The sequence below is a fragment of the Xylocopa sonorina genome, chromosome 1 (genome assembly GCF_050948175.1).
Source record: "Xylocopa sonorina isolate GNS202 chromosome 1, iyXylSono1_principal, whole genome shotgun sequence".
NCBI lineage: Eukaryota > Metazoa > Arthropoda > Insecta > Hymenoptera > Apidae > Xylocopa > Xylocopa sonorina.
Genome location: NC_135193.1, coordinates 9,679,142 through 9,695,916, shown reverse-complemented (window position 1 = coordinate 9,695,916; position 16,775 = coordinate 9,679,142). Strand labels below are relative to the sequence as shown.

At 47.3% G+C, this 16,775-nt stretch overlaps 1 protein-coding gene across 1 annotated transcript; it reads right to left on the bottom strand.

Annotated features, from left to right (window-relative positions):
- Positions 1-12,858: 12,858 nt before the first annotated feature.
- LOC143427433 (forkhead box protein D3-A) lies at positions 12,859-15,389 on the bottom strand. The gene has a single exon (XM_076901588.1). The coding sequence runs from the start codon at positions 14,764-14,766 to the stop codon at positions 13,693-13,695; it is 1,074 nt and encodes a 357-aa protein (XP_076757703.1). The 5' UTR covers positions 14,767-15,389; the 3' UTR covers positions 12,859-13,692.
- Between the last annotated feature and the right edge of the window lie 1,386 nt (positions 15,390-16,775).

Below are 16,775 nucleotides of genomic sequence, written 5' to 3'. Positions count from 1 at the left end.
TCTATTCCGTCCGTCATCCCCGTAGCTACTCTCATTTCATTGTGACGCCACCCGCAGAGCGCCTATCATGCGCCGCTAATGCTCTAACAGGTTAACGTCTCGCATGATTATTCTATTGCTTCTCACCCTCGAACGCGGTAATTCGCCCGGATCTGACCGAGTAATATTTTCCAAGGGAGACTCGCACGCGAGACTCGATCCCGTTTGTTACCGGTGGTCCCTCTCTTCTTCGTTCTCAAGAGGGAAGGGCTGATTTTGCTTGGAAAATTGCTTGGGCGGTGGAATCACCGTTCCTCGCTTCGGAGCAGCGACATCGGTTTTTTCGCTTCGCTGCATATTTGTAAACGGCGACAAGAAATTGGCGAGAGGCTGGTAAAAGTTCGAGGAAATTTTTATTAGAAATTACAAGTTCCACCTGGCCACGGAAAAGCGAAGAATCTTACAGAGAGCTCTAACGGCTCGTCGATGGTAATATCTGGCTGGTATCGAACGCTAGATGTGTTTTGATATCTCAAACACCGGGCACCGATATTTGCCGATCTGCACTCGATAACAGCACGGAATATAATAACTTCCGCGAAGGATTATTAATCATACTAAATATTTGACGCGTGATTGAGTCGCAAATTTGTCAACCGGGTGGAAGCGCGTAACGGCCATTCCGAGTGTCCACGTTTGCATACGTAGTCCACGAAAAGCGTAATTCGCCGCGCGTTAAGCTTATATGCGGACTTTATCAATCGTGCAATAATGATTATAATGTTTTACACCGGTCGTATTACACTGCGGTCGGGGGCATTTCAACCCGGGCGCTGGCGTTCGAAAATCGAAAACGCGTGCCGCCGTCGCTGACGCCGCACCCCGCTTCTCACCCCCGTCGATTCAACGAAAATATTGCCGCGGACATTTCGCGGGTATTTTCGACGGGAAACGAGCAGCGTTTCGTTGGTTAATTGCGATAGAAAATTCCGTAATACACCCGCGATGACGATAAGTGGCGTTAACGCGGAGGTCGGTTCGTGAAATAATCCGACGAAACGAACTACAGTACGACGGACGGAGGATTCGATTAAATTAGGGGCTGTCAAGGCTCTCTGCGTTTGCAGGAATTTGCATCGGCGAGTAGGTGTCTGCGAGTGCTGGTCGGATGCAAAAATTTGTTACGCTGCTGGCGCGTGTTGTGTGCTACGTTTTCGAGCGCATTTCGAGAGTTATTCGGTCCCGTGAAAAAAAATGGGCGAACATTTCTATTGCGCGATGCTGATCGGTGGAAAACAGTTGAAATCGGAGGAATAAATTTCTGTCGTTGACGTTCACTGTACCGCGGATCAAAAACTGTACCGCGTTCGTAATGAAAATTGCAAAGGTTTCCAGCATTTTGCTTGAAAAACGCGAAAAAATGCGTTTTCATTGTCGTAGCTATAATTCTGGAACCCATCGCGCGTGACTACGGCATTTTGAGTATTCCGTCCATTTTCAGTAACATCGCAATAATGAAAAAATGAACAAGCTGGGGCGCATTCGAAAGCACTTTAAAAAAAATCAATTATCCGGGCAAATATAATATTGGTTTTGTGATTGAGGGAACACGATACTTTGAACTGACGTAGCCGGGGCGCGTTATTAAATTTTTCCGAAACGAGCGACAGCCTTCGTTAATTAACAAATACGTATTGTAAAAATTATCGAACAAGTTCTGGCACACGTTTGACGATTATTGCATTGAATAAAGTACTCAATTTTACATCCGTAAGTTATTAAAATAACTTTACACTGCGATCAAATTGGCTTCATTTTTTAAAATACATCTGCTTCGAGCTTTAAGAATCTTAACTCGTTGGTTGTTCAATAAAAATCCGTAAGAACGTTGAGGAAACTGTTATTTAACATCTGCAAAATTAATTTCAAATTGGCAAAGAAATTAGAGAGAGATTTATACACGAGCGAAATATGGGAAATTGATCCTCGATTTTTAGCCGCTATTACGGACACCACCACGGCGATAAATCGGGGAATGAAAAATGCCAAATTAATATTCAAACTCGAGGGAGAGATTTAATGACCGGGTTTACCCTGGGAGGTGATCGAAACGCATCAACAGAGCGATGAATCGCGGAATTAGAATTATCTCGGCCGGCGAGCGAGTAAAAACTGCAAAGCCTGTCCATTCCCCGCACAATGTATCATTAAATAGCGAAAACGGCGGGGAAAAAGAGAGCAGGAGGATCGCGTCGTTTTACCTACCGCGGCGGGGACGGTGGAAACGGGGTAAACGTCGCCGACTTTCTCAGGGACTTCCGGCGGAGTTAATGTACCTATTAAAATTCCACGGATCCGCGAACTATAAGACGGTCCCGCGGACAGAGAAAAGCGGGAAATAAAAGCTCTGGCCAGAGGAAGGTTGGACGAGGAGGGGTGAATTAAAAGCGCGACGGGACGGCCGCGGGCTGTGCAAGTTGCTCGAATTATTACGGAAGGCCGAAGTTTAAATCGTCCTGGGGACAGGGACTCTGGCTTTACCCCGCGGGCCATGCCCACGAACCGTCAAATTTAAATCTCGCTAAGCTCGGCCATTAGTACGAAGTGCAAACAGCAAACGGTGCATTAAACGGTGCACGCGCTGTGCCCCCGCTCTCTTCCGTCCTGTGCCCCGTCCCCGTACGCGCGGTGTCCTTAAACGTAAAGCCAAGTGTCTATTCCCACGGGGATTGTCGCGAGTTACGATACGCTTTTATTTAGACTTCGTCCGTGCCTCTGTTTACGTGTTCCTCCACTTTGCTGCGCCTCGACGCGCTGCCCCCTATCGCAGCTCCAAATTTCCTCCCCGAGGGGGTGGTTTTTTCGCCAAACTTCGTACCGGTAATGAAACTTTCATCCATCGAGATAGCATCTAGATTATTATAATCGTTCCTTTATGAGACAGAGTGTAACTGTGGAGGTCGATCGAATTGTTGGACAAGTTTAATGTTCGATCGCGTTCGATTCGTCGTTCCGTTTCGGAGCTCGCGGTCTCTTTTGTGCCTCAAGTTCGTTTGCGAAAGGTTATCGGTCGGCGATTCCCAGCCAGATGGATAAAGAAGTATCGAAAGCCATTCCCTAATGCATCGCGTTTTCCCTGCGCTCCGGTACGGACAGATGTAGGCGCGCGTACATATTCTTATACACTTATTTCTTCCCTTGGAAACCACTCTGGGGGTAGCGACGCAAAAGCGGACAAAAGTTTTAAGGCACATGCCTGAATCTTCCCAAGAAACCTATACATTATAAATGTCGTACTTTCTTATCCATCCCACAGTTTCTCACCTCTACGCCCGGGGAAAAAATATACATTCTCTTCACCTCCGCCGCGTGTAGATCGCCGATTTATTTATACCTTCGTGAACAAACGTTCCGCGCGAGGCCGTTCCACTTTTAAAATAGCATCTCTATAGCATTTCGAAGGACTCCAACGATTATTATTAAAAACGTTTGGCGAGTTAAATTGTACCGTGTCGCGTCGTCGTTGTTAATTTTTCTTTCTCGAAGAGGCAAACTTCTTTTTTAGCGCTCCGACGACACGGCAGTGTAGCGTAACGTAAGCGGAGAGGTGTTAATTTGAGCACGCAAGTTAATCTCGTGTGGAGAATTTTTAAGCGCAGACTATCTCTCGGTCGTAAACGACGGTGATGGTTTATTTTTGGACTCTGAACATATATTACAATAACAGTCGCCTACCTCAAATATTTCCGAAAGGATCAACGTCGCGTTATTTGATAACAGGGACCACTTTTTCCGTTGCTATCTTGTTCAATTTTGTCGCTTAGCGAATCTCACTGCCCCCCCCCCCCCAAACAGAAAAAAGAAGACGAAAAATTGCGTACAGTTTAAAAAAAAAATGATGATACGAAATTAATATTCCAGAACTTGTCAGAGACGTAAACGAAGCGACGAAACGAGAGTGGTGAATGAATCGGCGATAGTGGTTGGCAGGGACACGCGGTGTCAAGAGACACGAGGGGTTTAATTTAAAAGCTCGCGGCGCGGTATTCTATAGCCGGGCACGGAGAGACAAAAGCAGCAAGAAGAAATCAATGCCGTAGGCTAGCTAACACGCGTTCTCTTCCTCACGGACGAGCACAGCCTCTGGGACAGCTCTCGAGACCTCGACCATGCGAAAACTTTGTCCAAGAATCTAATATCATCCTTGGTTCGCACACATTCTCGAAATGCCATCGCACGCTGCGACACGCAGACCGTTTCCTCTCCTATATACACCTCTATCCTGGATCGCGTGTGATCTCGTGTCTTTTAATAACGGCCTGATATCGACAGCGTTCCGCCGTGCTATATTCCTTTCATCGTTCCTCTGCGTTAATCTTGCGTGCGTCGATGGTTCAATTAATGGTAATTTAGCGGATCAAGTTCAACGAGCAACTATGCAATTTTTCGAGAGGCGTGTCTATGATCTTAGCCAACGGTGGATAATAAATCTAGTTCGACAATGTTCATTATTTTCGGAACAACGCAAGAGTCGTGAACGAAAAACATTTTTCTACGACACTGCGAATGTGAACAAAATATTCCACAATATTTTCCAGTAGCGGAGATATTGGAAATTTTTCTGTGTCTGTGAGTTAGAATAACGAATTCCTTTCGAATTCCATAAAAGCAAAATTCAGATGCATATTTGCAATGCAAATATGTCACGACTGGTATAAATGCCACGAGGAAACCTTCAGAAAAATGCCGATAGTTTACTGCCTGTACGATAAGCAGAAATAAACGTGGCGAGTTTCCACATACGTCTGAATTAAACATGCAACACAGTTTTGCCTGAAAATAGAAATCGTGAGATCCTCCGCAATCATCGATACCCGAATTCATTTCAACACAAACAGAATAGAAATTCGATTTGAACAACTGTTCGATTGAAATCGAGAATAAAATTGAACGCAGCATTTCGGGAATGCGATAAATCAGCAAGCTGATAAACTGTTAACTGTGATCGAATATCTGCCCCGAAACCGAAGCAATAACCGTCCCTCGACCTCCCAGCGTCCCTCCAGCCCCCCCAAACCCGACTCTCTACCCTGAAACACGTCAAAACCTCGAAACCACCTCCGATTCAACTTACACTACCCACCTCATTACCGCGCGACCGCAAGATTCGCCATAAATCCCAAAACTCTCGCGCCCATCCGTAACTACCCCCCAACGGGGGTGTGAGATCGTCGAAAAAGCCTCCGCGTACGCTGACGCGGCGTTAACTCGGGAAATGATCCGGCTCGCGACACGTTGTCCCGGAATTTTCCTCGACCGGAAGACGCTCGCAGGCTGCGAGCCGAGGAGAAACGAGCCAGAAGGCAAGAGGCAGAAAGAGGGCGGCGTTGGGCCGAGGAGGGTGGCCGGGGTCGACGGAGGAGGCAGGTGATGAGGATTCGCGGAGGGACGAAGAAGGGTTAGAGGGAAAGTGGGTTGCTATCTTAGCCACCACAAAGCAGTGATAACATTTTCCCTCCCGGACAGAAGCCTAGCCACCCTTCTCGTTGCTCCCAGGTCGATATCGGGATAACGCCGCTGCCGGTTACCCGGGGCAACCGGAAAGCCACGCCCGCACCCTCAAATATGGCTGCCCATATTCGCGACTCGTGCACCTTGATGTTGTTAAAAGGACGAACGGCGGAGAAGGACGGAGGGCGATAGGGGAGTTTCCGGTAGAGGGGCGAGGACGGAGGGAAAGGGCGATAGGGACGATGGAGGGAGATGAGGGTGGCCGAGGTGGCGAGAGATAAAACGACCAGCGATGGCTGGAATTATCATAATATTGGTCATTGCTTGTTCCGCTGGATGAGGCGAAGTAGCTGTGCTTCAAACGGGAATCTTTCACACGCGGGAGGACGTGTCGCGTGTGGAACGACGCTCCCCGGATATTGTCTGACCGAGTACAATTGTTGCTGGGGATACGCTTCGGGCCGAGTTCTAATTTTCATTTTGTTTCTTCTTTTCCCTTCCTCCTCGCCCTCTTTTTTATGTTCTTCTCTGTTGGACAATTAATTGATACCTACAAACAGCGATGGACGAATAGATAGTGTAGACGTAACAAATTTAAAATCGATAGAAAACCAATCGAAAGGGAAATTAAAAGATACGAGAAGGGGTGAATTTCTACAGAGATTAAATCGAAAGCATGATTTCGTCAAGGTACATGCCATATTTGATACAACTGGTAAGGCGTTCGTCTAACTCGACCCACAGAATGGAAATTCTAAATCGATAAGAAAAGATGCAAATTTTGTTTTTGTAGTGTACTTTCATCTACACTATTAATCGTAACAGAACTTGTCTCCACAGCCAAAAACAAATTACTTGAGACACATTCACTTTTCGGATACGTATCGACCAGTCCATTAGTAGCAACCACCCCCGGCTGAAAGTCTAACGATCAGTGATAGAACGATGGGGTGGAGGCAGGTATAAAGGTAATATCATGTTTATCTGGCCCCGTACAGGCGTGTCTGCGCGAAGTGGAACGCGAAGGAAAGCGAAGGGTGCAGGAAATGAGTGGATTTTCATTGCAGTTTAATCCACAGCCCCCGCTACATCCCCCGTCACGGCATTCTAAACGACGATACTCTCGAAGGTAACTCTTGTCGCTTGGGGTGACGATATTGCATTCCTCGATCGTGACGAAAACAGCCAGAGCGAACCAGCTTTTCGAGCCTGTCGACCGACTCTGCACACGTTTTTAATTCCTCTCCGCGCACGCCAACCCCTAGCCTCTTCTGCGCGACGCTTTTCGATCATTTTTTTTCTTGTCTCCCCTTCAGACTTTTCTTTTGACAATTTCATTGCAGATTTTTCTATACAACGAACTACGTATTACGATCTTTTTCTCTGCGGTACTTTCCTTTGGTGATTAACTATCTGTTAACCCTGTGCACCTAAAAATGAAATTCCAGTCTTTACGTATGACTGTAGAGCAATTAAATTTCAGTAGAACATAATACAGTCGAGAGATTTTTATATAACAAAACAGTGTGGTAACAATTTTTAATTTAACTAATCGAGAAAGAAGATCGTTCGACGTTCTAACAATTGGAAACGTGTAATAAGTAAATGGCGCGATAGAATGAACAATAATGAACACACGTGAAAAAAGATTCTCCTGCTGTATACTTAGAGGTACTCAGGGGAAAAGAAGCGAGACATGAGAATCGTAAACTGGCGCCTTTTTCACGATGGAAAGTTATTTTCTTTTTCTCCCTCCGCCTCCATCTTCGCCGTGCTTTCATTTCGCGCGTAGAGACGAGAAAATTTATAGAGCCCCGCCGCACGCGTCGCCTCGCCGACAGAATCGTGGCTCGAATAGACAATTATTGTTGCACTATCTCTAGCTTTTTGCACATAGGTAAACACTGTGCCGTTGCCGATTAAACGCCATAAATCGTGCCTTGGATGGCATTCAGATTCAGGGTCGAGGCGAATCAGTGTTACGTTCCGGTATATTTCCAAGAACGATGCGCTCATAACGCATACGAGATTCGATTTTAGCCCATCAACGTGTAATGTGCAAATTCGAAAATAAATTATTAAACGTTATATCAACAGCTTGAAACAGCATCGTACTTGGTAGAGTGTTTGAATAAATACTTATTACACATCACTTTGCAAATAATATCGATGATATTTCCTAACATTCTAAAGTCAGACTTGTAATAAAGGGCTCCAATTCCGAATAAAACAATCGATATAAGCAAATAATAAATCTACTGCAAAAATGGTTCAAAGTTCTCTATTTTGTATACGAACATGCGACGAAAGAACAAGCATTTTTAATCAAAATGTCAAATTGAATGTCTGTTATGCACCGAATGGTATGAATTACAATTTCATGGAAACAGATTTGCTATTGTAATCGGTATCATTGTTAATCAAACAGCAGATACGTAATAAAATAGTCACGTGAGTAAACAGCATTTACTATTTGACACTATTATCGCCTTTTATGGTCGAGCGATATTGTACAGGCAATCTACACTTTGAGCGTGATAGTTTAGCGTTTCTGACGATTACAGTTTATTATCGTGCGATTACTGGTTGCTAGAACGTTTTCGCTCTAACGATGATCGATTTTTCAAACCTAACAAACGATGGCACGATAAAAGTGCTTGCAAACCTCGAACAAAGTTTTATTCCACTTGAAACACTGTCCTTTAATTATTATATCGCTATTGCTTGTCGCGATAGCAAGTGTAACAAATTCCTATGCAACTATCAATTTTCCCCGTCCCCGTCCAAAACGAACGTACCCTTTCGATCGACGTTCGATCGACGTGCAACGTGTCCAAGGAGCGCATTCTCACTTTTGACTCTGGCCAGGTTCACCGTTTGTGTCAGACGCGGAAAGGAACTTGTACGAAACTTGAGATCAGTCGAGAGCGAGGGAAAGTCGAGTGTCCCGAGTATATCGGCCGTTCTCATCGGGCCAAGCATCCGGGCAAGTGGGAAGAAAAGGGCCGGCGGCGGCGGCGGCGGCGGTGTTCGCCGTTGTCACGATCACGGCTCCTCTCCCAGCCTACACCCCTTTAATCGTTGCTCGAGTGTGTGTGCATTCGGAATGTAATATATCCTGGTGGGCACGTGCCCGGCCACGTGCCGCCAAGTGTTTGTTTCGGTTTGCATTGTCGCCACGGATACGCGGCGCTGAGGTGTGCCATCCTCGTCCTCCGTGGGCCGTGGAAATTGGACCGATCGTCCCTTTCAGAATTCCACGCTCGTTCGAGTAAATAACGTGCCGCGGCGGCGTCGACAATTAGGACGACGATGGGAAAGGGATTCGTTACGCGACGCTGGGGCATAAACGGTGGGTCGACGGGTGCGACGGATACCTGCTGCGATGGGAGATCAACGGACCGGTCCTCTTCTTGCGCCGCTGATCTTGCGCTCCGTGTGGGAATCGAGCGATCGTTAGGGATGTTGCGTTTCACGTATTCCTATGGATCTGTCAAATGTACCCTCCCTCCCGCGCACGATGGCTATTACTTATCGGTTGTTATCATTTATGTAGCTGCCATTATGTTAACTGCAAATGTAAATTGTAAAACTGTGTACAGACGACGATTTGTAAGGCAAAGATGTATTCTCGCAATTTCGATGTAATTGAGGAGAACGGTCACCAAAGAGGGAAAAAGGAAGAGTTTGTAGTAACAATTATGCGTCGCGTCTCTGCCCTTTGAGTTCCATTTCTACTAGCTTGCTTCTCCACGTCCTAGTGTCTACCCACTTGGCTCGTTCCTCTTTATTACGCTTGCCTATGCGTTTCTTTTATTTCTCCTCGTCTCGTCACCTTTTCCTGTTTAATATCAGTATGCAACGGCTATCATGACGTCAGCTACTCTAAAATATTTCATAGATACAAAGGTGAGTCCTTATTGGATACCTAGCACCGCTCCAATATTTCACTCGCTGTTACTACTTGGTTTCTCTGTCTACGAATTTTCTTTATAATTTATTCCTTGTCCTTTACATTCTCTGTACATTTATTTTCATCAAGCTCCGGTTATGTTGCGTCGAGCTCATCGATTTAAGATTTTGAATAACGTTTTTATCGCATCGTTTATGAAATTATTCTTCATCGGAGCTTCGTTTCTTCGACCTAAACAAGCATCGGCAAAGAACGAGGCGCACACGATCCTTTATACTTAACGGTACTTTATTGTTGACATTATTACACGTTATTATAAATCTATCATCTTGACACGTATAATACTTACTAAATCTACAGAGACAAGTTGTAACGGTAACCTATAACTAAACATACATTATGGCATCGGTACTTATTTTTAGTAAAGGAACAAACAGACGTATCGCGTTATTTTCGTGACAATACCTTAACACACGACAGCTCGGAGTCGACGAGATTAGTAAAATATACACTGTTCAAATAAATAATTCCTGGATCATCCTCGACGCTGTCACATTCCACCCTCTTCGTCCGTTCCATTCTTCACCCCCGCCGTTATCCCTCTTCTCTATACACCCGAACAAATTGATAACCCCCTCGAGATCGCGCATTTTTATACAATATATTTAACTAAATATTCAAATCCCCTAGATCGATCAGCCGTGAATTTGTCCATGTATAAAAGACTACCAAGTAAACTGTTTTTTGTACCCAAAACTCGATCGCACGGCTTCTTCCCGCCGGAGATCCAACGAAATCTATGGAGCCTCTCTTTCCACGTGCTCGTTGTAACGCCAATAAAAAAAAACCAATTCTTCGCGAATAATAATCGAACAAACGAAATTCGGAGTGCAACGACAAAAACAATTAATTTCGCGAGCAGGAAAACTACCCTCGAATAAATTATCCAGCACTGAATCGCGGCTTGGTATTGGATATGTCAACGATTCGTTCCCGCGGATGAGGTGCGGGCTCCATTTTTGGGACAACGATTTCCGTTATCGCGGCTGCCACTCCGCGACACGAAAACAGCCGTTCCAAAGCCGGCTACGTAATCAGCTCTAGACAAATGTTGACGATAACGAAAGCATCCGCGGGTCTTGATCGCCTCGGGAAGCCTTCGAGCGAGCGGAAAATACGAACGAACGTCTCGTTGCTTCTGGTTTAACGCGTCACGTGCGGCGCGGGTCACACGTACCGCTTTCATTCAATGGAGAAGAGCCATTCCTCCGATATTCGATATTGAAATAAAATGGAGGGAAGCCGGTGGATGTGTGACGATTCTCACGGAACAATGTCTTTTGTAATATTGGAATATTTTTGGCGTCTCTTATTGCTGGCATTGAGTACACTCGAGTACTGCTATCGAGTGCCGCTGAATACTCTTCCATGCTCTTTTTTAGTACTTTGCAATTCTTTCACTGTTCCTCTTGGATATTCTGGATCTACTCGAACGCCCTTCTTAAATACCTTCAATTAATTTCGAATAACAGTTTCTTCGTTCACTCGCGTACCCTCGAGTACTTACAGAGCGTAACTTCAACCACCGCGCGAGTCTTCTATTTCTAATCTCCCCGAATGCTATCCTCGAGTATTCTTCGACGCGATTGAATTTTAATTTCGAACTTACATTACAGAATCGTCGCGTTTTCGAATCAACGATAATTCCTCTTCTCCATTGCGCTATAAACGAACGAATATCGAAATATGCCCGAACTAAACGTTAACAAAAACCTTACCGATCGCACGCTGTTCCATAACGCGCATTCTGAATGCGTAGGAAAAAACGAAACGCCAGCGACGCTTTTTTCCGTGGTAAAAATTCAATTATCCTGCGATCGACCGAGGCTGTTAAACACCCTTCCTCCTCGGTCGTAAGAGACATGGACGCGATCCGATTGGTGGCGCAAATGCAACGTTGTTACGTTCTCGTGCAATAACTCTTATCTCGCAATTGTCGCCGTGCGAATCGGGAAGAAAAATTCACCAGCGGCTGGCAGAAATGTGCGTGCGTGCATGTCGACTAACGCGCGCGTACTTGTCACAGATACGTATCGTTCGCGTGGGGATTAATTGTAAATTATTCCATTCTCTTTTCCCCCATGGACAGCCGCACATGCGTGGATGCGCAGACCGATACGAACCAGAGCGACGCGTTAAAAGTATTCGTCGAACCCGTCGCGTACGTTTCCGGTTTTCGCATACACCTTTCGAAAATGAGATCACTCGTCGAGGAAACGCCTCTCGCGTTCGCTAAATTCTTTTCATCAGCCTCTGTTAAGACGCTCGTGAATTATTATTCCTGCGCGACCGACGATGACGTTACGTTTGCCGTTAATTTCGATGCTTATTGCTCCATTGGCCGCGATTGCAATATTTCGAACAGCTGCCGTTAAAATAGGAAATTTACACACGGACCATTCGATGTCGATTAATTCTATAAAACAAATCTTTATACAGTGGCATTAAATTGGTTGGATAACCGAGAACACGCAGAGCTTATCGAAGCTGAAACTGTTTGCTTCGTACACTGTCCGAAAAAATTGCAAATAAATCCTGCATTAATCGTTCGCGATTGGAGCTTGTAAATTAATCGCACGTACGAAGTGAACGTAAGTCGGGACAGATGAAATGTACATACCGGCGAATACTTATCACGTCGCTGATAGAAATAATGTACAACTCCGTTCATAAGTGACAGGACACTTACGTGTAACGATAACGGGGGCTAATATGTACAGTGATGAGAATCAACTAACGTTACGGTTCCAAAACACAGCGGACACTTAGCAGCTATTTGCATTAAAAATTAACCTAAATCTCGCGTCTCTAAAACTGTTGCTAGAGGAATTCGGCTTAATGAACACGCGGTGAGAGGTTGGACTTAAAAGTGCCCGGTACTTGTGAGCGGGGGTGTAAGCGCGAAGCAACGTGAGTCAGAAGGACGCGAGTTAAGGGGCAACCCTCTCGGCATAATCTTCCTTTGACCGATCGTACATGTTCGAAACGGCGTAACAAGAGGTCGATCGTTCGACTCGAAGCTAACCAATGAGAACAAGCTTGTCGCGTAGCGGGGTTCTTTCCTAGACGAAACGTAGAATGAAATGGATCCGTTGCAACCTCGCGCTACCTTTCGCGGTGGTTATCGCGATTACGAAAGGCAACAAGAGAACCGATAAGACGAATTTCTGCGAACGATTGCGTCACACGTTGACACGTTTTATTCCGACGAGATCCCGATCAAACGAGAACACGGTTACGCGTTTCACTGTTGAACGCGTTTCCCTGCGCTCGGTATATGCGCCGTCTATGTACACTAAACGTCTACTTGACCGAAAACCCGGCTGTGCTTTACATTAAATCGCAGTGAAGAGAACCGACCTACCCCTCTCTCTTCTCTCTCTCTCTCTCTCTCTCTCTCTCTCTCTCTCTCTCTCTCTATCGTTCCCCGCCGCCCTTTCGCTCGCTCGTTCTCTCCCTTTCTCTCACTCGCAAACAATAGAAAGCTGAGCAAAGATTTGTTCGGGGTACGTGCGCGCGACAGTATGCGTACGTACGTGCGTATTTACAGTGCCGATATTAATCGATCGTTTACAAACGGGCCAACACGCGCAGGCTATTCCTTGCCGGTTAAGAACGGAACGTGGTAGTGAAAAACAAAAAGAGAGAAAAAGGAAAGGGAACCGAAGACAGCGGGGCTAGAGGGAAATAATTAAGTTCGATTCGCGTGGAATCGATCGTCCCGGGGACGCACGGTCGCTAGGGGGGCTGGTAAGAGCGAAGGGGTGTCTCTTTCTCTCTTTCGTACTTAAACCGACCACTACACTATTGCACTACACCTTTTTACAATTACTCGACTCCTCGTCCCGTCCACGTGCTTCGTTCGTCCCTCGTCTCCCCTTCGCGCGACCGCTTCACAGCGTCGCGATCCGTTGGCTTCGATGGTTTCTTCTTTGGTACCAGGGTGTCCCGTGCGAGATTCAACCGTTTCACTTTCCATAGCGTCACTAGTCCCGTGAATCTCCGATGAAACCTCTTAAACTGGCAACTCCTGCCCGTACTATCCTCCGCGAGTCCCTCGTCCCTCCGCGTCCATTCTCCTGGAGCAGTCTGCCCACCACCGGTCTCAAGAATCACCGTGAATCCTCCAGAAGCTTCGCGTGGAACCGCGTTTCCCGGTCATGGGAAGCCAGCTCCCACAAGGGCGCGATCCTAATTCAATTCCCGAATAATCACCCAAGACAGACTCCCTAGACCAAAGGGGAGAAGGCTGACGCCTGACTCCTGATCTCCCTGTGCTCCGACGGGCTCAGGTCCAGCAAACCGCCGCAATTCTGATCGTTGGCCGCCTGTTTGCCGATCAACGCGTCGATACTGAAGTTCCTCTTCTTGTCAGCCGGCGGATGGCTCACTGGTATCGCCGTGGTCCTCGTCGGCGTCGGGTCCATCTGCCTGATCGGCGGCGCGGTAATTGGTACCGGTTTGTACAACGGCGGCGGCGGCTCCAGGAAACCGCCGAGCTTCAGAGCCTCCAAGGTCGACGGGGAGAAGTCGAGCAACGGGAGACCAGGCGGTGGCGACAGGTACGCGGCGCTCGGATAGGTCAGAGCACCCGGATGACCGCCGCCGCCGCCTGGACACGGTCCTCGGTCCCCGCAAATGGCGAAGGTGGCCATGATCGCTCTGTCGCGTAGAACGTAGTGCGGCGGCGGCCTCTTGTACCTCTTCCTGCGACGGAGAAAGCTCCCGTTGTCGAACATGTCCTCCGCCAGTGGGTCCAGGGTCCAGTAGTTCCCTTTGCCCGGGTTACCCGGCTCGCGGGGTATCTTGATGAAGCAGTCGTTCAGAGACAGGTTGTGTCTGATGGAGTTCTGCCAGGCGGGGAACTTGTCGTGATAGTATGGGAACCGGGACATGATGAACTCGCAAATCCCGCTTAGGGTCAGCTTCTTCTGCGGCGATTGGAGGATGGCCATTGTGATTAGGGCTATGTAGGAGTACGGGGGTTTGATTAAGGACGAGGACATTTTGTCGTTGTTGTAGGACGACGCCTGGCCGGATGTGTTGTTCTTCTGTTGATTGCTGGCCGACATCATCGAGTAGCTTTTCTTGCTGCGACTACCGCCGCGGTTTCTGGAGGACGCGGAGGCGGGTGGTACCGGGGAGCTGGGTATTATCGGGCTGGACGACGATTGGGACGGCGAGAGATCGTTTTTATCCAGGCTGACGGGGTCCACGATCATGCTGCTGCTGTCGGAGTCGCGGTCGCTATCCGCGCAGCCATCGCACGACAGGTTCGACATCATCATCCCACGCGGTTCCATCGTGATCGCTTCATGGGCACATTTAAGCGTCGATTCCCGAAATGCTCCTCAATTTGTTCCCTCTCTCAAGGGTAATTGAAAACAGTTGCCGTGCCACATGCTGGTGTTCTCGTTCTACCGCACCGACTATTACCTCCACCATCAACGTGTACGAACGTGTGCAACAGCGTAGGTACACGTGTGCTCGCCCCGTTTCGATACAGTACAGTTTTTTAACCGGAAGATTTTTTCCAAATGTTTGCCGCGATCCAACCGTCAAAGTACAAAAGTAAACGGATCACTGAACACTCAGGCTGAACGAGCGTTCCGCTTGCGACATATTTTCGCGACGCAACTGTCACGCACGCGAGCACCGACGAAATGCTATCTTACATTAATAGTTTGTTTCCACAACGATAACGAGGGGTTTTTTTCTTCTTTTCTCTTCGCCTGTTCTCCGTGTCACCCACTCGTCTGTATCTCAAGGATATCGTCTTGCCGTGACGCACTCGGCTTTATCGCCAACAATCATCTCTCTCGCCCAAACTCTCCTCCGACCGCATCGATCACTCTTCCCATCCGATGTTCGAACGTATCCAAAGATTCACTTTTTCAATCGGTAGGAGGAGAAAGAGGAAGCGAGAATACGGAACACTCCTCGACGATGCTCGAGCACGAAATAGAGAAGCAACGATTAACGATACGATAAACGTCGACGGTTGTTCCCTGGACGTCAGTCACCGTTCTCACTCTGATGTCAACCATGCGTGTCAAACCTGACGCTCTCCCGATGGATCACGGCCCGTTGGTACGAGGTTAGGTGTACGAAATGCGGTCGAGGCTTATGAAGCGCGATTGCGAGTCTGGCAAACGCCGTGGAGGACCGTCTACGAGGCGAAATCGTGGGTCGAATTGATTCGAAGTGACTGCTTTGGTTCCTCTACATGGGCGGACCGATGGGCGGGCATTTCAACCCCTCGCACAGAGGGGATAGCGGGGTTGACGGTGGTGCTCGGCAACCCCTCCACTGTGGGCGATATTCCGGCGGATCCGGTTGCGCGCCCCACCATCCTCCACCCTCCTTCAGGAGAGAAGAGGAATCGTTGTCGTCACCACGAAACGAGGAGAAACGTCCCCGGAGGGGATGTCGGAGTTAGGAAAATAGCGGGATAGATAAAGGGACTTTCGTGACGGATCGGGTAGCGAACGGGCTGGGGCGGGGGCGAAATTGTAACACTCCGGGGGCTGCTTTGCTTTGAGCAGCACGGCAAAAGGACCAGGCGTTACGTACTAATAGAACCTGCCGCCCAGACACCGGGCTCCGGGTATCGATAGTCGGTTTCGAATGTTCCCGATCACCTGCAACTTGCCATTAGGTGTCGGTTCTCGTCGCAGTTCCTCGCTGCGGGGTGGGTTCTAAGTAGACTACGGGTGCTTACGCGGTTCTGATATATCGAAACGTTTCGAGTATGTTTATTTGGAACGCGAAACATAGAACGCTGAGGATCGTTGCGACGCGAGTCTCGAAGATAAAATAGATTAAGTTAGACTGCGATTTTATATCACTTCGAATAACTGGATAGGCAAATCTGTGTTTTCATCGTTTATATTGAAATATATAAAGAGAGAGAGAGAGAGAGAGAGAGAGAGAGAGATACGATTTAAATCACCGTGCTACTAAAACCGGAGGAGAAGAATGAGCATAAAATGTCGAATCTCTTTTAATACTAGATACATAAATTCGTATGACATATACCATCATAATCCTGAGATCATGTTCTCAAACATACTCAATGTTCTACACGACAATGGGTACATCGTGTGGGTACGTGTGCGCGCGAGTCTGCCGAGGTGTGCGTCTTGATAAAACAGATAGTCCTTTTAATAGAACCTCGTTACCTACTATCTCTAAAAAAATGTATAAATACACATTCCTTCCGCGAATTATTCTTTCCGATCGATTATTCTCCTGTCCTGCGCAAACTTTTACCGTCAAAATCTCTCCCTACCCAAAAAAAAAGCGCGAAATA